General features: G+C 40.9%; 1 protein-coding gene across 1 annotated transcript in view; it reads left to right on the top strand.

Annotated features, from left to right (window-relative positions):
- The window catches only part of raver2 (ribonucleoprotein, PTB-binding 2), a 78,669-nt gene that overhangs the window by 28,247 nt on the left and 24,936 nt on the right, over positions 1-25,486 (top strand). Inside the window, exons 3-4 of the mRNA XM_070960852.1 lie at positions 15,868-16,175; positions 17,051-17,215. Coding sequence (XP_070816953.1) covers positions 15,868-16,175; positions 17,051-17,215 — 473 coding nt within the window. The remainder of the gene's footprint in view (positions 1-15,867; positions 16,176-17,050; positions 17,216-25,486) is intronic.

Genomic DNA, 25,486 nt, shown 5'->3' with positions numbered 1-25,486 from the left:
CATGACTTTAGAAGCTACTGATTGGCTAATTGACAGCATTTGAGTCAATTGGAGGTGTACCTGTGGATAAATTTTAAAGCCTACCTTTAGACTCTTTGACTGACATCATGGCAATATCAAAAGCATTTGTCAGAGACCTCAGAAAACAGATTTATGGACCTCCACAAGTCTGGTTCATCCTTGGGAGCAATTTGTAATTGCTCCCGGGTGCCTCATTCATCTGTACAAAGAATAGTACGGATGTATAAACACCATGGGACCACGCCGTTGTCATACTGCTCAGCAAGAAGATGGATCTTAGAGATGAACGTACTTTGCGAAAAGTCAAAATTAGTCCCAAAACAACAGCAAAGGACCTGGTGAAGAACCTGGAGGAATCATGTACTACCAGGACCGGGTGTAGCTGGAGCGTTGAGTTATGAATGAATGAGCCTTCCCCCAGCTCTGCCATGATGCCCATCCATGGTGCCTTCTTGGGCCTCGGGCTGCAGTGCGGTTTCATTGGCCTGACTGCCTATTTTATGCCATCGGCATTGGTTCAGATACAGCCATGAGTGATGGTCTCACAAACACACTCAACTTACATTACACTGCCGAGGGTGGGCTTTGCTTTGTGATCAGAAATGACTTAATTAAGTCAGTAATTCTCAAGGATGATTGTGGTATCTCTTTATCTTTGTACAACCAACAGCAGTGCTGACAAAGACCTAGAAAAGTACAGGTATGTACTGCGGACAATGAAAGAAATGTGGGCCTTTACCACGGTCGAAATCATGTAAATAATTTCAAACCAGCTGTGGCAAATAAACAGTTTATTTAGCTCCCTGTGACAATCAGAAATAATGTTTTTCAAACAATGCAGATGTCCCATTAATATAATCACGTACGTATTAACCCTCAGGTGTCTCTCTTCAGTAACCAGAGTCTGTGGCGGAGGTGTTTGTCTTATCTGCAGCTCACACCAATGCACATGAAAACCACACAATTCATAAACACACACACACACCGACACACATGGTCTCACTCTCAAACCTGCAACTGCACAATACAGCATGTGTGCCACACACACACACACCACACATCACATAATGTTCATCTGATAGTTATGGCCACAGTGTTAGCAGAACTCTCGGCATTGCTTTTTATGTTTAAGGAACACACAATGCGCACAAAAGGTAAGAGCTTGTAACAACTGACCACAGAAACGCACGCATGCACGCGTGCACACACACACGCACACAGCTGGTCTTAAGTCTTCAGAGTGCATCAAAAGGGGAAGAATACTTGGTGTCCCTCCCTGTGGTATTGTCAGGATATGATTTTGAATATGCATATTTTTCTGTTTGTCCCAGTGTCTTTGGGGTTTTTTTGTGTGAGAGAAAGAAAGAATAGGGAGAGTGAGAGCCCAAATGAGCTGTAATAATGTCACTGAAGCATTCTTTCGTTACCTTAATGTGTTAATATAAGGGTGAATATGTCAGCAGTTTGTCATTAGCCAAGGCTACTTTATCTTGAATTGATTCCCTTTTGCAGTGCATGCAGTTCCTTCTGGTGTCACTCATGTGCATGTGTGATGTCACAAGTGCGTGTGCATGGGCTCACTAATGTGTGTGAGAGCTGCAGATTACAATGAATCACATTAGGGCTTCAATTAATGATATTTCATTATCGATTAATCTGCCAATTATTTTCTCCATTAATCATCTATAAAAAGTCAAATCAATCATACATAGGAGCAAATCCTCTCTTTCAAGAAGCTGAAACCAGACAATGTTTGGCTTTTTTGATTGAAAAGTGACTGAAAGGATTAAAATCAAAATGGGTTCCAATCAGCTGATTGATTCATCGACTAAATCACAGGGAATTTTGCTGTTGTCGGTGTTGGTGGTGGTGTTGTTTTGTGATTTAAGGTTTGGAACTCTCAAAATATCTGCAGCATTCAAGAAGGTATTGAATTAAAAAGCCTTCAATTATGCATGGCTTGTTTAGGGCGAAAGGCCTTCTTCATTTGCCCTGAAGAAGGCCCTAATGGCTGAAATGCATAGGCATGTGCTTACCTGTATTTAAATTCAATAGCCATGCATTATTAAAGACTTTTTAATTCACTACCTCCGTGAGTGCCTCAGACTTCTTTAACTGTTCTGAAGTATTAGATCCCCAAACTGAAAGCAGCTGAAGGACAGCATGTTTTCATACCCGAGCAGCAGTCCGTGCAAACTGGTGTTTGAGGTTAGATTTAAGGTGTTTGGTTAGACTGAGGAGGACGAGGGTGAAGGTAGGCCAGAAAGGATAGGAAGAGAGAGAAGGAAGGGGTGAAGAACATCTGCAGAATGGGTGGTAGAAGGATGATGAGGAAGTGAATTGATGGATGGAGGATGAAGGTTAGGATTGACTTAAAAATGACAGATTGTGTGACAAATGGTAAAAAGGGAGATGGGTGTGGGGGCCATGGCAGAGATAAATGAAAGAGATGGAGTGATCTACTGGAAGGATCAATAGATGATGAATTGATGATATGGTGGCTGGCAGGGGAGATATTACATGCACAATTTCAACACATAATCACTCTTACTGTCTGAAATATTTGCAACTGGGGACACACTTTTTCTGCTCTTGATCACTTGTTTACATTTAGATTTAAACCAAGAATTTTACGCAAATGTGCCAGAGGAGAAAATGATCAAGTGATGCCATTTTGGGTCAAAGGTCAACTTCACTGTGACATCATAATGTTGCACAAAAACACTTTTCTGGCTATTAGTCAACACCGTTCAGGAACAGAGGGGCAGACTGTGAGCATGTTTCACATGTGGTCAGATACTGAGTTGGTGACTCTAATTTTGGGTGTCCAGCTTCAGACTGTGCTGATTGTGTAGATCTTTTGTGCTGCCAGGTTAAAGATGTGTGTGAAGCATCTATATTTTGCAGTTTTTAGCTTCTTTGCAGCAACATCCGTATTTGAAGCATTGTAGTCACCACAAGCTCACTGCCGATTGTTGTTGCACCATGTGATGAAGCTCTCTATCAGTCCTTTGTTCTCCTCTGGAAAAACAGTCTCTCAGTGAAGACAGCATGTTTCTCACCAGAAATTATTCACTGGGATCATACATGTCAATATCATGATAAGTTCCATTTTAGCAAGAAAAGAAATATTTTTATTAAATTCCTTCCAAGTCTTCACTGCGTATATTCTGTGTGTTTGGACAGATGTAAACTGCAGCTTGACTGGTTGGTGGTTGGAACGACAAAAAGGCAGTAATTCTAGTTCATGGTTATGTTTCCTGCAGATTTCCATATGTATACTACAAAACTGTATACAGGCACACAGAATTACGTTTGGGGATCATCCATTTTTAGAGTGAAATGTTTCAGAGAGGGACAGAGCGGCTGAGGGAACAATGTAGCTGTGGGTGGCTGCGTGGGTGGCTGTTGAAGAGATGCCGAGTGTTAGATCCACTCAGCACTGCCTCTTATGCATCTCACCCCCCCATCCCTTCATTTCTTCATCTCTCTGTCCATCTATACACCAAATACACCACCCACCAACCTCATATACAGTATGGGATAACATTTACTGTAAATATTACCGATGCTACTGATAACAACAAGAACAACAAACACAAAAAGTATTTTCAGGTCCAGTGTTGTCCATGTTTGATTTTATAGGAACTCAGTCTAAATATTAATGTCCTCCTTTGTAAAGTTAGCTTGTTTTCTGTTACATTTGGAAATTACCTGAACCTACTTATTCATGTTGCATTCAAATACCAAGACAGTTCTTGCTCCCAACTTGCCTGCATGTTTGGCCCACACTTGTTGCATCTTGAGGCCTTTGGTGTGTGCTGGTGTTTTTTGCTGTTGCAGAACTGAATGAGACCAGAGCCTTCTGCGCCAAATCTGGCTCAGTGCCTGTCAAGGGTGAAGGTTTGCCGGTGCACAGGAGGGACATGTCCCAAGTAATGTTTTTGGAGGAAAGAATTTTCTCTAATATGTCTTGTCTGTACTAATATTTACATTACATATATATTAGTAATCTTTGGAGTAGAGTCCTTTTAGATAATTCCTATGTTCCCTGTTTTATTTGTCACAGTCAGAATAAATGAAATGACCAAAAAGTGCTTTTAAAAAAAGTGGGTTTTTAAAAGTGATATGTAAGACGGACAGGTTGTTGCAAAGTGTAGGAGCCGTGACTGGAAAGGCTCCATGACCTTTGTTTATTGGCCTGGACCTCAGAACAAATGACAAATGACTTGTGGCCAGGCCTCTCGAGGCCTTGTTAGTCATCAATAATGTCTTGAAATCAATTCTAAAAGCAACAGGTAACCAGTGTCATTGTGAGCCTTTTGGAGATTGCTGCATGCCTTCTTAATGATTAAGGGGGGGTCGTTGTGTCCCTGCTCCATACCAATGTTGTTAATTGTTAAAGTACTGGTTAATACTGGTTAATGTGTTAGTTGGTTTTCCGTTGGGAATATGTGAAGAAGAATTTTTAGCAGTCGTCAGGTTTGAGAGTTTTTGCTCTTTGAGAATAACGGGATCATGAATCCAAGCTCGAGCAGTTCTGAGATTGAGTCAAGATAAAGAGTTTAGGTCACGTTTGAGTGTTCAAGTCAGGACAGAGATCAAAAAACAAAATAGAGCCAGTTTGGTATTCATTATTGGCTTAATATGAACTTCTTTGGATTTGCTAATGTTTGTAATGTGATAGGAACAGGAAATTTGCTTAAACTGTTGCATTAGTGACTAAAATCATGATTAAAGCTCATGAGAAAAATACTAAATATATCAGAACTGTAGCAGAAATGTTCTTACAGAGTGACATCAGGAGAACCTTTCTTCAAACAGTGAATTTGATATCAAAGAATTTGGTATTTTTATGGGAAATTGATGGCTGACGGTCTATAGCAGGAGCAGTCACCAGTGCTGGGAGGGAAGCCAAAAAACGAACAAGTAAACAAAAGAAGCAAACTGAACAGTCCAACTTAAAACACCCATGACACTGAGACCAGTTGAGATAATCGAAGACTGACTTGTCAGAATAAATGTGCCAATGATTTACTGATATCATTTAAATCGCTTCATGCTGTGCTTTTGAAACATGGTTGCACAATTATCCATATTTTTTATACATACATATTCCATAATAATACCAATCTGTTGAACCAACAAATATTTAAGCCATAATGTCCTCCAGGACTGCCATGGCACTTCCACGGCAGTCCTGTAGGACATTATGCTGCATGCTGGAGGACTGTGAGGATACTGATGGATGGAAAGAGCGAGAGGCGAGGGAGCGAACAGAATCGAGAGGGAGGTGGTGATGATGGAGAGGAGAGAGTGGGAGGGCCGACGTGTTGGAAGACAAAGGGCTCTGGGGATGAGAGGACTGCTGGGGGAGAGAGAAAGGAGAGGATGAGAGAGGAGGATACAGCACGTCTGAAGTGTTTACTCACGTAGATACTGTAGCAGAGAGTGGCGGGGAGGAATATGTGATGCAAAGGAGAATGAGGGTTCATACAGAGCTAAGAGGCACAACCATGGCTGTTTGTGTGTGTTACATGTAGAAATACCTGCTAATGGTGTTTTATCACAGCGAGTAGAAGGCACAGTCTGTGTGCCACAAGTCATTCGTCCATTCTTGTCCTGTTTTTGCCTTTTTACTGGTGAAATCTCTCTTATAATGAACACGTTTTAGACAATGCAAATATTTGGATAGCCTTTCGTGTCGAAGCTGTGATCCTCTCAAAGTACACCATCGCTGTGATCTGAGGATTTATGCTCTTTGCAGTCAAGAACATCCTTGGGGCCTCCATTGTAAGGGTGATTCACAGTAGACTCTGTGCTCTCACTCCTGTGTTCCTGTGCAAAGTTTGTGTGTGTGTGTGTGTGTGTGTGTGTGTGTGTGTGTGTGTGTGTGTGCGTGCGTGCGTGCGTGCGTGCGAGAGAGAGAGAGAGAGAGAGAGAGAGAGAGAGAGAGAGAGAGAGAGATTGATAGATAAAGAGCAAGAAGCTCCAAAGAGAGCTTGTCCTTCCCAGCCTTTCAACCCTGGCTCACACAGACAATATATCTTTGGTTCAGGTTGAAATTGCAATGATGATATAATTTCTAAACAGCGTCCTCTGCTTCCAGCTTCCCTCTTATCTGCCTTTCATCTCTGAAGCAAATTGAAATCTTTGACATCGCCAATCAAGCAACTTTTTCACCTGTGGCAGAGAAGAAGCATCTGTGAAATAGATAAAATTGTAATTTATTACATGATGGCCTGTAAGGGATGACGGTATCACAGAAAGATGATAGATGACTTCCAGGCTGGTAAAATTTCTCATTTAAATTGATCTGTAGTGTTGCCCTTGGATCATAATTAGGAATTTTACAGAATAACCTGTTGTGTGAAGCGGAAAGCTTTCAGACAAAAAAGAGAAGAAAATAAAATTAGAAACTGGCTGGAGGTCAAGGTTATGTACACTATGACGGGCTTGTAAGAGGCAGGGACGCACAGTCTAATTCATTTTGGTCCTTGGTCTACAAAATGAAGAACCAGGGTCTCACTATTTCAATGAATATCAGAGTAAAAGGTCAACAAATTGATAATATTATGTAAAATAAGACTAAGTCTGCAGCCATAGTGGCCCTGCAAGGCTGCATGTAAAATGCTAATGTTAGCATGCTAACATGTTCATGGTGACAGTGTTAAGCAGCTATAATGTTTATCATGTGTACCATCATGGCTTATCATGTGCCGCGCCATATGGAGTAGATGATGATGGGAAAGATTGCTAAAAGTTTTTTGCTCCAGTGAACAAGTTATGTTTGGAGAAAAAAGGGAGCAGGATTTCATGAAAAGAACACCTCTCCAACTGTTAAGCAAGGGGGTGGATCAATCATGCTTTGGACTTGTGTTGCAGCCAGTGGCACAGGGAACATTTCACTGGCAGAGGGAAGAATGGATGCCATTCAATACCAGCAAATCCTGCAATCAAGCATCACACTATCTGTAAAAAAGCTGAAGATGAAAAGAGGATGGCTTCTACAACTGAATAATGATCCTAAACACACCTCAAAATCCACAATGGGCTTTCTCTAGAGGACAAGATGAAGGTTTTGAGTGACCCTCGCAGCCCCCCGACCTAAACATGATCTAAATTCTGTGGGTAGAGCTCAAAAGAGCAGTACATGGAAGGCAGTCCAAGAATGTCACAGAACTAGAAGCCTTTTGAAAGGAAAAATAAGCACAAACCCCCAAACAAGAACTGAAAGACTCTCAGCTCACAACAAAAAGCCTTTAGTAGCACTGATAGTTGTTAAAGCACTGACCATGCAGGGTGCCCAGACTTTTCCTTCTGGCCCTTCTCCTTTTTTGTTATTTTGAAACTGTGAAAGGAAAAAAGAAATCAGGTCATGTTTTACTCACTTAGCTAGTCAGAGTAACAGAAATTTTACCCAAGGATGTCCAAACTTTTGCATTCCACTGTATGTATATAACCAGTGCAAACAAAAGAAATCACAATAAATTGTAATATAGAATCAAAATACACATCGAATGTGAACCCAAGTATCATGAAAGTATCCACACCACCGTTGGTGTGTGACTGTGTGTTGTAAAGCACTTTGAGTGGTTGGTAGACTAGAAAAGCGGCATATAAATGCAGTCCATTTCCATTTACAAGTTTCACAGCACCACGCTGGCTCCATAAACTAAAGACACAATCCCACACGATCCCAAAACAAAAGCTCTCCATCTTGTTTTGCCTGTGACTCACAATGCTCCTCGAACAGTCTGCTGTGTTGCGTGTTCGATGTAGCCAAAGCGTTTGTGTCTGCAGTCCACAAGCTGCATACAGTCCCAAACAGCCCCCACTAAGAAGGTAATGCAGCCTGCTGCCTGAAAGGCAAAGTCTGGGCAACAAAAAACTGCAAATCAGTCGCTACAGCTTGTAAAGCTTAAATGCTGTGAGTACCCAGTGAAGGAACACCCGTAAATCCATCCAATAGTTGAGAGATTTTAGTCTGGACAGAAGTGGTTCCATCTTTATATGTCAAAATATGGTTTATATATTTAAATCTAGGTTGGGGAGGATGCTATTCATTTGTATTATACTCATCACTGAAAGTTAGATGCAGTTTTTCTAGTCATCAGCCTCAAATTTAAAGGGTTACCAAGCATTTTTTAAAGTGACCAATGAAGTGGTCATGACGACTTGCGTAGACTGAACTTAGATTTCGGAACGTTTTCTCCTTTTAGCCCACTGAGTTGTTTATTACCAAGAGACTGCTCACTCCACCTGAAACTTTCATCTGAGCCACAGGGCCGAGATGAAACAGCAGGGCCACCTTCCACACAGCATGAGGACCAGCCCCTCGAGTCTCAGGGGTCCGCTGTGCTGTTTGTAACTCCCCTGTTTTTAATTAGCTCCTTCAACAGGGTACGTGGCAGCAGAATTGCAGCCTTGGAGGTGATTTCAACGGAAGATTTCTTTTCTTTCCCTGTGCCACTACACACTCCTCATAGGAACATGGGGAATAATCGACGTGTTCAGAAGCAGAGACCTATAATTAAAGACGTTGGCACTTTTGTGCAATTCTTTTTTTTTCTCAGCTTTTCCCTTTTCCCTTTTTGACAAAGTTCACTTGGTAGCCCACTCAATGATTGCCAGGCTGTGAATTATTATTTTGTAAGATATTTTAGCGTCTTAGAGTTCTCCCTTTCACTGCTGGAGAATGTATTGAGTAGGATTTGATGTCAGCCCCCCGCTTGTTGGCCTGCACTGTGTCATTAGTGGCAGTAGAAAGCACGAGAGCTTTAGCAACCCAAACCATATTCCCTCCATCTCCACGTAATGCCTAATGTTAGGTAGCATACTTAGCGGGTTAAAACCAGATTAGACTCTCAGCTTAGTGTAAGGGATCCATTACAGAGTGTGTGAGTATGTGTGCGTTTGAATGTGTGTATGTGTAAAAGTATTAGATGGGCTTTGAGGTAATTGATTTGGGTGGAGGCGGTATCTGAAGACAGACATGGAAATGGAGATGGAAAAGCTGGGAGAGAAGTAGCGAGAGACCAAAAGGACAGACAGGCATAAAGCCAACAGATATAAAGAAATACAGGAGTCGGAGAGGAGTATGGTGGGAAGAAAAGGCACAAAAAGACAACACAGAGGGATCGATAAAGATACAGATGCAGTTGCGGGAGAAAGACAAATGCAGGCAGGATGAAGACAGAGATACAGAGAGGTGCGGATAGATTTTCTATGTGTTAGCTCCATCCTGACCTTGCATGGGATCCACCTACATTGATTGTTCTCTGTGAAAACTAAGACGCCTGTGGAGCAGATGTCCCAATTGTTGCTCATTTCAACATTTTTTTGGCTAATACTTTCCACCCAAGACTCCAGCGCCTACCTGATTTGCACATTCCTGTACATGCAGAGGAGCGGGTTATACTGTGGCTTTGTAGTTTTTGTATTGTATTTTTTAACCAAAGACTGTTGACACCGTGTCTGTGTATCTCTGTTTTGAGGGATTGGTTGATATGAAGGTAAAAGAGGTGTTTTTGAGTGGTGTGGCGGGCGTCCTGCATTGAAGACATTTCCAAGATACCTCCAGATCTCCTGTCTGCCCCACGCATGTTTTACTGTTAAATACATCTTGATTTGACGGCCTGCACAGGAGTTGAAAGGGGACAGTGTTGTACCCCATTGGGTCAGTGTCCAGTTATCAAAGAAACATGTCAAATATTCTCTGTTCCCTGCTTTTTCAGTGTGAGGATCTCCTGCTTTTCTTTTGTTGCATATCATTGTAAGCTGAATATGTTTGGGTTTTTGAATTTTTGTCAAACCAAACAAGCAATGTGAAGATCTCATGTCACCATTTTATGGACTTAACAATTAATTGATTAATCAAAAAATAAGTGGCAAATTAACTGATAATGTAAAATGCCATTAGCTGCATTCCTACCTGAATTATTGTATGTCCTCAAATCTACCACAAATAGTTTCCAGACTTGTTTTAATATCGACTTCTTTTTTTTCACGATGCTGTAAAAACGGCAAATGAGCTTTCTGTGCTTGTTTCTGTTGATGTTAAACTTGTTGGTATGTGTACATTTGACACCTCTGTGCAATGCTCGTAAGACTGCCAAGTACTTAAAGAACTGGTTTGTGATCTTAAAGGAATATGATACCAACTATCTTCATTTTAAAATCACAGATTTACCTCTTTCAGCCTTGAAAGATGGCTCTATGAGTTAGTAGCTTGCTCCTGTGGAGAACGGTCGCTCTAGTTGGCGTGGATTCCCACAGTTAGGATGGATATCAGTAATGACTCATAGTCGGGGCCCAAAAACATTCATTAAAACTTAAATTACCCCTGCACCATAATCCACATCTCCACCATTGAGTCATATGTTCAATTTACTCCACTTTCTCCACAACAGAGCTAAATACAGTGCTTGTGCAATTGCCTCCTCATAGCTGTGAAGCTGTTTGAAATGACAAATGCTTGTGTGGTGGAGGGAGGATTGATTGGAGCTGCAACGCACCGAACATATGTGATAATGGTAGAAGAGTGGATTATGACTCTGGGCTGTTTTGAGAGGTTTCTATTGAACTTTTTTATTACTGTGCGTTCAAACCGGTTGTCTTGAACCGGAAGCCACATAGATGCAACCAACTTTGACTGAGTAATCATGGTTTGCACTGCTTGTGATTGAAGCAGCATTTTTTTAGCACCAGAAATCACTCTAAGTTCTAATGTTTTTTTGGCTGTTTCACTCCCTCTCATGAGTGGCAGAGACACCAGCTGCCAGTGTTTTCATTTTAAGGATGAACAATTAATCACTTAGTGATTTGTGGGCCAGGATTTTAAAGTCCGGCATTCAACAGTCCATTTCCTGTGGGGTTAGACTGCTTGATGTGCACTCAGGCTCAGACGTGATGTTACTGTTGTCGCTGAGTCTTTCTGAAGGTGTCTGTGGTGATTCAAGACCTGGATCAGTAGCCAAAGAGTTTCTCTTTTCTCTCTTTCTGTTTCTGGGGTTGTTGTCATGTCAACATGTACACACTGACACTCAGCAGGCTCGAGCACAAACACGTGCATTTATGCAGATTTAGGAATGTAGGCTGTGAATGACCTGTTGTTTGGAGTGTAGTCTGGAATAGCTCAAACAGCGATGGGTATTAAAGCAAGCAAATGTGCATACCTTCATTTTTTACACTGATGAATGCTTAAAAAGGCACCAGAGGCCTGAGGGCGGCTGCACAGTGATGACAATTCCGGGCATAGCTCACCTTGTGCTTGATGTTCAGTCACTAGTAATATCTTAAAGTGTTCAAAATGGCCCATACAGTCATTTTATACCCATATCATATCCTTTTGTATGCGAGATGTTTTAATTTCCACCTCAAGAAAAACAGATAGTTTTGCAAGTGCAATTTATTCACATTTGGATATGAAATGTAGGCTGGAGGAACGTGTTATCCAGCTTTCTAATCACTCTCATTCACTCCTAGATGTCTTTTTTTTTTTTTCTTCATTTAAATACAGAGTTCTGTCAGTATTTGAGGGTGAAGCCTCTTTGGTTTTGGCAACCTGAATGATGCTGAATTTTATCACAGTCTGCTGTTTTTGGCGTCTCCATCTTATCACCACTAATGGAAGACAAGAGCTACAAGTGACACTCAACTTGCCCCCCCCAAGCTGCCAGTTGTCAGGGTCTCTTTCACTTCCAGCATGGAGCATCATTATGGCAAAGAAGAAATGGGATACAAAGCAGCAGTCCTGATCAGGATAGCATGGAAAAACACTAAAAATATGCCACTGCTGTTCACAATGCTTCTGGTAAATTTTGAAACAAATCCTATTCTGCCTCTGCATCAGTGACAGCCATGGCTGAGGGCGTTATGTTTCTGTTTTGTTTTGTTTTTTTCCATTTTTTGTCCATCCCGTTCTCATGAACATGAAAAAACCCAAACGCTCTCTTGGACTCAAGGATGAACTGATTAGATTTTGGTGGTCAAAGGTCACTGTTTTAGCCATAACTCAAGAATTCATATGCTAGTAATGACAAAATTTCACACAAATGTTTCATGAAATAAAATGATGAAATTTTATATCCAAAAGGTCAAAGGCGACCTTCACTGTGACATCACAACACCTTTCTGGCTAATATTCAACACCATAACTCAGGAACAGAAGGGCAGACTGTGACCATATTTCACAGTTGGTCAGATTCTGAGTTGGTGACTCTAATCTTGGGTGTCCACCTTCAAGCTGTGCTGATTGTGTAGATCTTCTGTGCTGCCTGGTTGGAGATGTGTGAAGCGTCTACGTTTTACAGTTTGTAGCTTCTTTGTAGCAACTACCCAAGCATTGTAGTCACCACAAGCTCACTGCTGATTGTTGTTGCACCATGTGATGAAGCTCTCTATCAGTCCTCCTCTGGAAAAACAGTCTCTCAGTGAAGACAGCATGTTTCTGAAAGGAAATTATTATCTGGAATCATATATGTCAGTAAAATGATGAATTCCATTTTGCCAAAAAAAAAAAAAAAAAAATTCTGCTGTCACATGTATAGTTATATCATATGGCACAGCCCTGCCTTATATTCATGTTGAGATATTTGGACAAAAAATATTGTTCTATTTAATTTTGAAATCTCTGCTTCTGTCCCAATGTTGTTCAGAAGTGTGAGATGGACCTTTCTTTCCTCGTGGTGAGGGCCCTGTGCCTTACTGCCAACCGAGCAGCCAGCGGATGCAGGGAGGAAGTGGAAAACAGCACCTCCAAAGCCACAAACATCATGAAATAATCTCTCTATTAGATTTTTGCTTGAAATACACTGTTGACAAAAACATGGCTCCTACAACAGTAGCCACTTTATACAGAGCTTGTATGTGCTTAAGATGCTATTTGAAGAACAGTGTGTGCACGACTTCAGAGTCAGGATCACAGCTTTGATAAAAGTCACTGGGCTGTGTTCTCATACAGGTGCATGACTGCCGGGGCAGCAGTGTCCTGAGGCACAGCGATATTCCTGCAGGTCAAAAGCTCATAGTGCAAGGCACAGCTGTCTTTAGTTTAGCTCTCCAAAAAAATCACACAAGCCTCTTTTTCCTGTTTTACTTCGATGAGACAGCCTTGCTGCAAAATGCAACCTCATTGTTATACTGACCTTCGCTCAGTAGTTCCAGCTTAAGTTGTTTAGGGAAGAAGTCTCATTTGTCTTTCTATCCATATTTTCCTGGCTGTAATGTTAATCGATGATTCTCTGGTCAGGAGTCACAGCTGTTTTTACAGCAGGATGCAAAGTATTATTTGCTTGTAAGTTACTTTTGACTTATCAGATAGTTGGGTCCAGTGTTCTCACCTCCTCAGCACTGTGCACATTATGTATCAGGTCAGTGTGTTCTAGTGGCTGAGCAGAGATCCCAGTTTTCCCTGCCTGTTGAGTTTTGTGGGGCTTTAGTGTTAGCTGTCCAGTTCAGTTTAGTCTTTTTGAGCATGTCTGAATTCTTGTTGTACCAGTTGTTGTTTTTATGTCACATACACATAGTTATTTTATAGTGCTAACTAGAGTTGGGCAGTATCCAAATTTTGATACCGTCAAACCTTCCCCACATTTTCCGAGGGTATACCGTGACTAATTAAAAGTCACTTTGCAGGGCAGCGTGACATGCGCACAGTTCAGACGGTCAATGCTCACGCTAAGAAGCACCAACTGGTAACTTGTAGCATACCAGAATGACGGGCAGAAACTCAGCTAAAAGCCTCTACCAAGCATTGCCACCCAAACGAAACAGAATTCATACCCCAAGAAATTATATGTGCATGTAACGAAAAAACTAAATAAAATAGCGCACATCTGCTGATTTCACCACTTCACGCAAACCATTAAAGCCCAGCATCATATGAAAGCAGAGAGTCTGATGATCACGAAGATGTCTGCCTCCTCACTGTGCGACGACAACTCGGCGAGCTAGCAGCCAAAGAGTAGCAGGAAAAAACTTTGCTAAATCATACAGTATGTTTTACCTTTGCTGTTTTGTGGTCAAAAGTTATATTCCAGCTCGAAAACACGCTGCTAATGTCTCCTCCTATGACTCTGTGTTAGTTTGAGATCGATCACGAAGGTCCTGCTTGTTTACATAAAGAGGAGGGGGTTTCTAGAATGGAGGGAGCGCTCTCTGGGCTTACTTCCTTCTGGATCTTCATTGGTGTTTCTACGGTGAATTTGGGCGGGTCGCTGAGCTATTGACCAGCGTAACCACGCAGTTAGTTTCACCGCTCTATCTCATGAAAGAGCTGAGCGCTCACAGAGGACTCTGCTGAGCAGCCTGAAGTGTTATTTTACTGTTTTATTTGCATTTTATCCTTTTACGAGAGCTAAGAACAATAGCAAGCAGAAAACAGGCTGAGAAAGTGTTTTCAACAGAGGAGTTTCTCCGTGTGCTTGGACGAGATAACGGTACTCTGCTGGGATGAGCCTAAATGAGCGCCTGGACATACCTGTGTTAAAACATCTGTAAAACTGCTCAGGTTCATTTTTTTAGCATGTACTTTTGCACAGTCACCTTTTTCTTGAGTAAAAATTCAATCAGATACATTGAACAGAGTTGACTTAATTTTTGTTATGACGATGCTACAATTATGTTAGACCCCTATAGACCTATGTGCGCAGCATTTTTTTAATGACGGTAATGAAACTGATACCGTTGCTATTTTTAGATACCGCGGGATACCTTATTACCGGATTACCGCCCAACCCTAGTGCTAACACTATTCTCTTAACACAGCATCCTCTTTTTCTCTGTCATTCAGACTCGCGTGCGCACACACACACACACACACACACACACACACACACACACACACACACACAGAGAATTCAATCAATTTATCACTGCCTCTTTTCACAGGCCATCAATCTGTCCATAGCTATTTTGATGTGAGGCTGCTTGAGGCTTCCCTCTGTTCCTCCCCTTCAGCCTAATAAGTTTTTTATGTGTGTGGTTTCATTAATGGGCCTTTTACACATCGTCTTTGAGCTCGGTATCACAAGGAAGCCTATTGGAAATTCTTACTCAGACTTCAGTGACTGGATTGGAAGTTAACATAAAACATCAAAGCCCTCTCAGTAGACCTACAGAAAAACGCTGAGCTGTAAAGACTGACGGCTTCTATACAGGTGATAAACTTTACAGGGTTGAAATGAAACAGGACAGCTGACGTTTTCAATTTCAGGAAAGGGACATAGATCATCTTCTGTGAATAAAAAAGAGAAAAACATGGAGCACAGGCAGTGATTGGAAGAGATGTTCTGTCAGAAGGAGTCCTGTTTGTTTGAAATGTGATTTTAGGAAATGATATACACACATATATATTTTGTACACATGCACCAATCAGGTTGTCGTTTTTAAATGAGATGAGGTGTGTATGTATGTGTGTCACAGTGGATTCCCCCTACATAGTGGCTCCCTATTGGCTTTCTAGCTAATGTGTTGTCTTTCTCTCTGTGTATCTGTCTGTCTGTCTTTATGACTGTCTGTCTGTGATTTTGGTTGTTCGTGCCCAAGTGTTGTCTTTTATCTTATCTTATTTTTTTGTCACTTTGCCACCTTTGGCCTGTCATTTATTTTCTTTGCTTTTCATGGAACTTGTTTTTTGCATGTTTTTTGACTGTGTGTCTCCATCCTGCATTCTGCACAAACTGCTTTCTGCCTGTTTTTGAATGTCTGCTTTAAATGTATGTTTGTGTTTGTCTCTCACACTTCCCCGTCCATTTATGTCTGTGCATCTCTTTTTTTGTGTCCGTTCCTGTCTTCGTCTGTCTTTTCCTCTCGTCGCTGTCTCCATAATGTCCCCTCCTCCAGCCTTTGTGACTTTGCTGAACGGGGACCAGGCTCAGGATGCCATCCGCTCCCTCCATCACAGCACTGTCCGGGGACGCCTGATCAACGTCACCCTGCAGCCCACCGACTCCCTGCTCTGCCTCACCAACCTGCCCCACACTTTCACTGCCCAGCAGTTTGAGGAGCTGGTACGCGCCTATGGTAACATCGAGCGCTCCTTCCTGGTGTACAGCGAGCTGACGGGCCACTCCAAGGGATATGGGTTTGTTGAGTACATGAAGAAGGACTCTGCTTCACGGGCCCGATCTGAGCTGCTGGGTCGGCTGCTGGTATGTTAGAGCAGTTGTTAAAATGATCCTGTTGTGTTTGATTTTTTGATGTTGTTACAACATTTATGTATAAGACAAAAAAAAAATGCTTACCTCCTTAACCCTTACAGTACAAAAAGATGCATTTTAGTTTGATGGGTCAAAACTGTGCTAAACCTGAATTGATTTGGCTTGAATTGGCTCGAAAATTTGAATCTGACATTTTATTTTAAGTTACCTGATTGCAATAAAGGATTTGATAATATTGGATTGGACTCCTGACCAAAACAATGCAGGTTACATATTTATTTTGTTTGATATAATTGTATAATTAAGCTCAAAACTCAACGGCCACCAGATTTAGTTTAAATATAAAAGTGAGCAGAAAGGAATTATACATTTGAGTCTTTTGTCACATCCTCCCATTGAGCTGTTTACTTCCACAAATCTTGGCTGAAGCTTGTATTCATCAGTCATGATGAATAGAAACTGGCCACACAGGGGAGGACAGATGATCTGTACCGGTACGGGTTCTGCCAGTCAAAACATAAAATTTCCCTGTAAAGAGAAAAGGAATCTGTGGGAAGAAATGATGAACAAAAAGCTCTTAATCTAATTTTAGTTCACCAATTTACTTTAGATTATACAACAGTTTGTCTGACCTTGCATTTATGATTAGCTCGAGCAGTGAAAGAAAAACTGTAGACTGAAGCACAGCTCAAGAGCTGACAGCACTTTTGAACCAACTGGATGAATATTTAATAGCAAGTGCATCAATACAACTATTTATTCATAATAAATGCAGAATTTAGAGGTTACTTATGTAGTGCAGTAGTGTGAAACCAGTTCAGGCTGTTAAAAAATCTGATTCAGTCTCAAACTATTTCATTGCGTAGGGCGATCGCTCATTGATGGTGCAGTGGATGGACGTCAACCAGCTGAGCCAAGAGGAGAACCTGCACTCCAAGTGTCTGTGTGTGAACCGGCTGCCGCTGGACCTCTGTGACTCTGAAGAACTGGCCCAGTTCTTCTCTGAAACGTACAAACCTGTCTTCTGCCAGGTGAGTGTGTATCTGTATGTATGAGAAGGTGTGAGGACATGCAGATTCTGGGGCTCTTTGCATTACAAGTATATTGCACAGAAAGTTATTAATTCTTTCGCAGTATGTTGAAAGACATCTAAATATGACAGGCAATTTCGCAGCGAGTATAATAACAGCCTAACAAAAATGTGACAGGGGCTTTTAGTTTTCACATCTCGTAGATCTGATCTGCAAAATTGTGTATCCAAGAGGTTCCGGCTCATTGAACACGTCTGTGCTGTGAAACCAAGGTTTGAGTTCAATGTTCCCAAGTTCTGTTTTTCATTCTCTGAGAGCCTGGTAGTGTCAAGGAAAATGTTATTCATTGAAAACGTCACAGAGACTTCTCTGGAGGATCTGTTTGTTCCTCATAATATGTACGACACTCTCACTTTGAAGTGTTTCCTCCTCCCTCACACACACACACACACACACACACACACACACACACACACACACACACACACACACGTTTATCAATCAGCAGCAGTAGCAGGTAAGAGGTGCTGATATAAAATTCAGGGGTTGGCGTTCCTCTCGGCCAAGCTCGCAGTGTCACTAAGCAACTGTTTCCATGGTGAGGTGTGGCTGCTGTGACACCAGCCCCACCCTTCCGCTCCCTCCCTCTCAGTCTGCTGGGGTTTTTTTTGTTTTTTTTTGTCCCTGGCTCAGATCAGCTGTGTTATACACCACCCTGCCCCATTACATCCACTCCACCCCCACATGCCCACTTAGGCATCACTCAATGGGTATCTGTCATATACTGCAGTTCCAGTTTTAGCTCCACCCCTCTGCCCCACTCCCTCATGAAAATCAATACACCCACATCATCCTGATCCCATGATGCTTTGTGGGTGTTAAGCTCATGTTGCTTCACTGTTGCAGAGCCAGCAGGCTTTGACCTATGGTTCAGCGTTTTTTTTATGTACCATACAGCTTGTGCTTGCCTGTGTGTGTGTGTGTGTGTGCACGCGCATGTGTGTTTGTTACTTACTCACTGCACTCCAGCATGTATGCACTGGAATAAGGCACAAAGCTTATGAAACCTTGTACACCAGTGAACAGGATGCACAAACAACATATAGAGGGATATGAAAACATACAAGGTAGCATTCAAACAAGTACTCACGGTATTATGTTTCAGGCTGAGACGTTCTGCTCATATCCCAATTTGATACTACCATGATACTTAGGTGGTGATTCAATATATATTGCAATTCCTAAATATTGTGATACTACAAGTACTGTCATTTGATATTATGATTTATTTACTTATTAAAGACTAGGCCATGAGAAAAAGCTGACTCATACACCTCTCTAGAGACTGTGTATCATGAGTCACATTTCCAAAAACAATGCACATCACGTCATATATTGTTATGATCAATATATTATTTCAGCAGCAGCATTGCTGTACTGCCTGAAAAAGATGTCAATATTTTTAAACTGCTACATTCAGCTGTTTTTTCTCATCAAGTTAGTGCCATAAGAAAATAAGAAATGAAAGAAAATGTGAGGGCAAAATTTTAACATCCTTCACATATGAAACTGAACTTGAAAACTTTCCTTTCAAAACCCTGCACTTGACTGCACATGAAAGCGGTAAATAAAATGTGAAATAGAATGAATATAAGATATCTACTTTTTCAAGTGAATGCTATGTTTAGCTGTTCCTGCTCATCAAGCCTGTGCTGTAAGTGTATATGTGCTGTCCTCTCCTGCCTTGTGATGTTTCTGTGTAGTGGTCAGTTGGGAGTTTTAGCTTGAGTTTTGACCCTTTGAGGTTGCTGTAGCTGGACACAGTGTAGTGTTTAAGAGTTAGTAATGTGAAGTCAACAGCTATCAATGCGTTTAATGCGTTTCCACTGAGCATAGGAATTATACACATAATATACATGTTGTTTTATGTTAAGCATGCAAAGTAAAATGAATTGTTTTAGATTAGATTTATTGCTGTAGCTGATTTTCATTAATTTCCACTTTAATGGTAAGTGCAATAATGTGTTAGCATCGAGCTAGCAGACTAAGCGCAAGTTATTTACTTACTTACTTAAAATATAGAATTATACATAAATGAAACTTTGCGCATTTCTTCATGAGAGCAAACATGACAGAGCTGTTGTAGGAGCAAGTTTGTCAGTCAAGTGTGATGCTATTGGGGATAAACTAGATTTCACTGCAAGAAAATACAAACACTGTGTGAAAAGTGTTATTGCCACTGCACTGGCTGTGTTTTAATAGAGATGACCAGCTGTGGTTAGTGTAGTCTGTCTGGTGATTTTCCACTGTGAAGACTGATATATTTCAGCATCCTGAAGGCCTAGGTGGTAAAGATACTGACCATATAAACTGTTTTGATACCTAAAAAGAAGTTGGCCATCTTTGATATCTGCGTGTTTATTTGTCTTAGATCGTTACCTAATGTCTTACTGTCGTCAGCTGCAGTCTGTCTTATGTAAACCTTCTTCCTCCTCTGTGCTCATAGGTAGAACTCAGCCCTCTTGTCACTTTACCTCTGTTCAGAGTGCACTTAACCTGTGGCCTTGGCCCTGAACACTATAATTCTGCTACCCACGAAAGGGCCCTCCAGGCAGCACTTTAGCTTGAGTCAGCCAGGAGAGATGGAGGGAGGAGAAGGTAACGAATGTCAACCATATTAGAGGGAAGGACAGCAGAATGGAGGCAGTAAGGAGGGATAGGGAGGAGTGAGAGCTGTGCTGAGAATGCCAGACTTATTAGAGAGAGGATGGAGTGAGGGAGGAGAGGGCTGACAGTGTCAGGCCTAATAGATGGAGCGAGGGAGGTGGGAAGGGATGAGAACTGAAGTGAAATGGTGAAGAGAGGTAGCCTGTCAGTCACAGTAAGTAGATTGTAGGCATATTTGCAACTGTAAATGTAGCAATGATGGCTGAGAGCAAGTTAAAAAGTGACATTTACTTTGAGACAAAAAATAATGCGCATGGTAATTAATATCTGTAAAAGGCTCCACAGAGTTGGGGAGGAACATAAGGATGGATGGATGTCACAGAAGTGGAGTATGGATGGAGGCAGGTTAATGAAAGGAATATCTTCCACTCTTTACAGGCTACAGGTCAAGTGAGTGGCAGACTGAGCAGAAACCGTTACTCGTGTCAGGCTCAATAAGGTTGCCCATGTCACATGTTAATGCAGTGACGCACAGCACAAATACAGCAGAAGACACCCCTCGTATATTTGTTTTCTTATTTTCCTGTATTTTCTTTGGCAACAGCTGGAGCCATTTGCCACAGTTAGTGCAGCAGATGATGGTCACATATTGCACAGACCAGCACAATATTTATCTATATTACATGATAATGAATAAACAATGATGCACAAACATTTAGGTATATTCCAATCGATATGATGCTGCAGCTATTACAAAAAAAGCAGGTAGCAGAGTAGCAGAACAGCTTCCATGGCAGTAGTGACAGTGTTTAATTGACAAGCAGTAACAGCTAGGTACAGATTTCAACTAAATCACAGGAATCACACAAGAATTTTGAGATTGTGACTGATCGCTGGACAAAACAAACATTGTGAAGGTGCCACTTTGGGTAATTGTGACAGCATTTCTCACTATTTTGAGAATTTTTACAAACCAATCAATTGATTAACAGAGGAAATAAGTTAATTCAGAACAAAAATAATCAGTAGTTGCAGTTCTATGCAGAAAAGTTCAAAATGAGCTCCACCTCAACCAACAACAAGAACTGTAAAATCTGATTTTACATAAATTCATGAGTAACAATAATCCAATCATATATAATGATGTAACAGTCACGGGCCATTTTTCTGCATTATTTCCCTGATTATACTCGCATACTTTTACATAAATAACATTTTCAATGCAGGACTTTCACTTGTAACAGAGGATTTTGACAGTGTGGTATGAGTACTTTCACTTCAGTGAAGGCTCTGAATGCTTCTACACTGACTGAAGAGGATAGCACCAATGGGATGGATATAAAAACTGATTAAAAAAAATTTAATAAACCTCCTTTTAAATCAGCACCATTCCACAATGAACCAAAAAGGCTGTAATAGGAACTCAGAATGAGCTTTATTTTACTGTCAGAAATCGTAGGCAGCTTTATTCCAATGCAGCAGAAATGAGCTCATTTTGAATATGTAATGTGATTTACTCATTAGAAGAACATGTTCCTCTCAATCACTGGCACTGATTGTTGCACAGCTGATGAAAGTGTTTCCAAGCACAATCTTTAGATGCTTGACACAATTATTGCCCCCTTTGGTGAAACTTGCAGTATTTTCAAAGCTTTATTCAAAGAAGGAAAAACTCCAAGAATAGGTGTCATGTTTGATTGTGCAATGCTGCACACAAAGATAATGCAAAACCTCCACAAACATTTGGTGTTTGGAGAAGTTCAACTTCGATTTAGTAGAATAGTTTCATCTGAAATCTCCCAATATTAAAACTAATGATTTGATTATTTTATCTGGAGTCTTCCTCTTTGAAATGATTGTTTTGAATAATAGTCACACTTTCATCCTCTGAGTCGTTCCTTCACTTTCACACACACACACACACACACGCACACACACACACGCACACACAGTGAAAGAGAGGGAAAGACAGTTCACTGCTCACAGTTCAACTTGTCACTGTGACACGTCATGTACCTTTCTTCACAGACAGCTGTGACAAGGCAGTCGTGACCTCATCACTCAATTCAGACAGCTGATGTGGCCATTTAAACTCTGCCACACACACACACACACACACACACACACGCGCACACACACACACACACTCACGCAAACTGACAGGGGTGTTCCACACAGCATTCGACCTACCACTGACTAAGTCAGCATTTCTTGGCTGGGGACCACAACTCCGGGTCAAGAGCTGTCAGGCACACTGATAGCATCTTTGGTTTCTCTGCACTCTTGCACACACACACACACACACACACACACACACACACACACACACACACACACACCGTACATAATACATTTGGGAAAAGACCGTTTATCAGGAAGTTTCAATTGTTGCAATTAATACCTGCAAAACTGAGCTAGAGAGTATCGACACATTGAGTGTTTTCTCCTTCAAACTCCTGCTGTCTTTGAGCTTCTGTGCTGAAGAAATTCAGCACAACACGTGGTACCTTTAATCTTTGATTAAACATCCATCTGGCCTCGTTGACCTCTGTGTGAAATGTCCTCAATTGTATTTCACATGTCTGCTGTTGAACCAGTTATACTTGCTGATGTTAGATTAAGGTAATTCCTAATGTCAACCAACGTATTAATATAGTGTCTTCTGGTCCTAAAATACTAATTTCCTCAAGCTCTAAGACTCCTCTACTCATCCTCCGCACTCCACCATAAAAAAATAATTTTTCTTGTGTAGCATAAAGGGACTACAACTTGCATATCCTTGTGTAACCCTGTGTTGTAGAGCAACAAATTAACCTTGAAAGTTGAACATGACAAATGCAAGTTATTCACATAGTTAAGATGCAGATATCTCAGTGTCAGAGCTGCTAACATCTGTTTACAGCTAAATAATTCAGAATTTTGCATTTCGGTCAGCTTTGAGCCTTTGGTCTGTTGCTAAGTTAGTGTTTGTTATTATTAAGAATATTTTCTGTATTGACCTTACTTCTCACATCCAACAGAAGATGGGAACAATAATCAGGATGTCTTTTGATTTGATCCTCTGGTTTATTAACTGCAAACTCCGAGAAGACTCTTCATACAGAGTTTTATATGAAGTGAGTTTCTGTCTTTCTGCTCTTACACTGTACAAGCAAAAAAGGTGCTTGTCAACTGCTGTTAATTATGCTAAAATTCAAGTTACTCCCTGAGTGCCAATGCACTTTGACTGGACTGATTTGACTTTGAGATGTTTGAGTATGTTGTCAGAACCAGGGATGCTAAGTAGTGAGTGTGATGCAAGAAAATAGCTAATCTTAGATCAATTTCCAGCACACTAAAGAATAATAATAATGATGAGATAATATGCAACAAGTTCCATTTCTTATTTTGCATGAACATCATCATCTCTTTCTCCTATGTATTATACATATCATTGACATTCAGCACTGAATGTGAAGGCCATCTTACACCAATTGAGAAAATTAAGGGGGAAAAAAGAAAATCCAGAAATTGACACACAACTCGATCAGTCTAGTCCAAATCAGTGCAGTAATCATGATGAACAATAAAATATCCAGTGATCTCATCAAAGCTGCTCACTGCTGCTCTGATATACACATCATACCACGGACCTTGCGTCGCTGTGGGTTAGTTCAGTCAGTTCTGTCATTCCAACCTTGTTGGCCAAAGTATGAAAGACGTATTCTGTTAATAATGGATGTAGGGTAATTACACTTTGCCGGAGAGAAATTTCTTCTGGGCCAATCTGTTTTTGATTTACATCAGGGGTAATTTACAAGATGAAGAATGAAGTACCAGATTTATGCAGTTAATTACCTTAAATTTTTCCAAATTATACCTTGAGGACAAGGAAGAGCCACAGCCATACATTACAATCAGAAGTAAAAGATGTCCACGACTTAAAAGGGATTCCAATGAAAAACTTTTCCTTTCAGTCAACACTTTTTTTATCCACCCTTTAATATGTCAAACACAGTGTTGTGCTAGTTCTTGGTTACAATCAACGTCACATGTTCACTCTGTGCAGCAGCTATTGTTTCCTGCCTGAAGACAGCAAAAATGCATTTATTTGTACTTTTGAAGGACACACATGTACTACATGGACACAACAGAGAGAAAACAAGTAGGCACAAGCCTACTAGAGATTTACATACAAACAATTATTGCACAACAATTATTAATTATTAAATAATTATTAAAACAATTATTGTTTGTGCAGATCTGAGTAATGATGGAATATTTTATGTAGTGTGAGTGCGGTTTGAGAACAATTTGAGGAGAGGGAGGTTCACTCAGTTTTCGCATCATTACTCACGCATGCACACAGACACATAGTTGATGATCACTTGAATACCATTTGCACACAATCCAATTTGAATCCAATTTAACATATATAATGTACGTTTTGCAGTTTACCCACTTCTGCTCTGGTCTTATTTGTTGTGTGTGTACACAAAAAATAATGATTAGCAAGTTTTTCTCTGTTTCCCCTCCTGTCTTTTCTGGCTCATATCGTCATCAGCTTCATCAATCCCTGATGTTTTTCTCCTTCACTTCTCTTTCCTCCTCCTCTTCCTCTCTTTCTTTCTCTCCATCCCCTCCTCACCCCCCTCCATCCATCCATCCATCCATCTAGCTCTCAAGAGATAGAGTGGTTCAGGTCATTTCCATACAGTTTGCTTAATGTATGCTGATGATAATAGCCTATCGACCTACTCCTCCACACATACATCCATTTTCCTCCATCGTTCCCTCCATCCATCCATCCATCCTCTGTTCAGACCGGAGGGAGCCGTAGACGAATGAGAGCAGGGAGGGAGGGAGGGAGGAAGTGGAGGGCCACTTGATTGAGCTCTGATGTAACAGGCATCAGCGCTCAGGCTGAGAAAGTACAAATACATTTGTCACCCACTGATTCATGATCTGTCCATTTTTAAAATAAAAATGTCTGATATATTTGCATATAAGTGTGATTATATGATGTTTTTTATGTTGCAATCAACCAAATCCTCTGAAACGTGGTGCTTTAGGTTTCTTTCTTGTAAGTGCTGTTAATATCACACAGTGTCCTTCAGAGCTGAATTGTGCAGGAAATGAATCTGCAAAAATGTATTTTTTTCAGTGAAAATGTTTTGAATGGAAATATCAATGGTTCTGTGATACAAGCTTCTCAAACTGTCTGATCCAAATATATAGACCAAACAATTAATCAAGAAGATAATTGACAGATGAATCTCTAATGAAAATAATCATTAGTAGCATACTTAGCATATGAAGCCTTGTGGGCTTCCAAAGAGACCCAGGCTTACATAACATGAAGATAACAAGATGCGTCTTGATTGCTAAAAAAAAAAAAATTAAAATATTAGGAAAGCTTCTGATTCAGGCATATAAATAGGCCATCCTGTCTGTGTGTGTCACTCTGACCTCTAATGTCTTGCTTTAAAACAGATATTTTGACTTTTTTTCGTCAAAAGCCCTCATTTATCACAAAGTACCACATACACCTGTGTCAGGTCAAAGTCTTTCCAGGGCTATGCCCGACACAGATGATACCCACATTGAGGTTAAACTTGTGGGAAA

Source organism: Chaetodon trifascialis, chromosome 4 (genome assembly GCF_039877785.1).
Source record: "Chaetodon trifascialis isolate fChaTrf1 chromosome 4, fChaTrf1.hap1, whole genome shotgun sequence".
Lineage (NCBI taxonomy): Eukaryota > Metazoa > Chordata > Actinopteri > Chaetodontiformes > Chaetodontidae > Chaetodon > Chaetodon trifascialis.
This window is presented reverse-complemented; position numbering and strand designations above follow the sequence as displayed.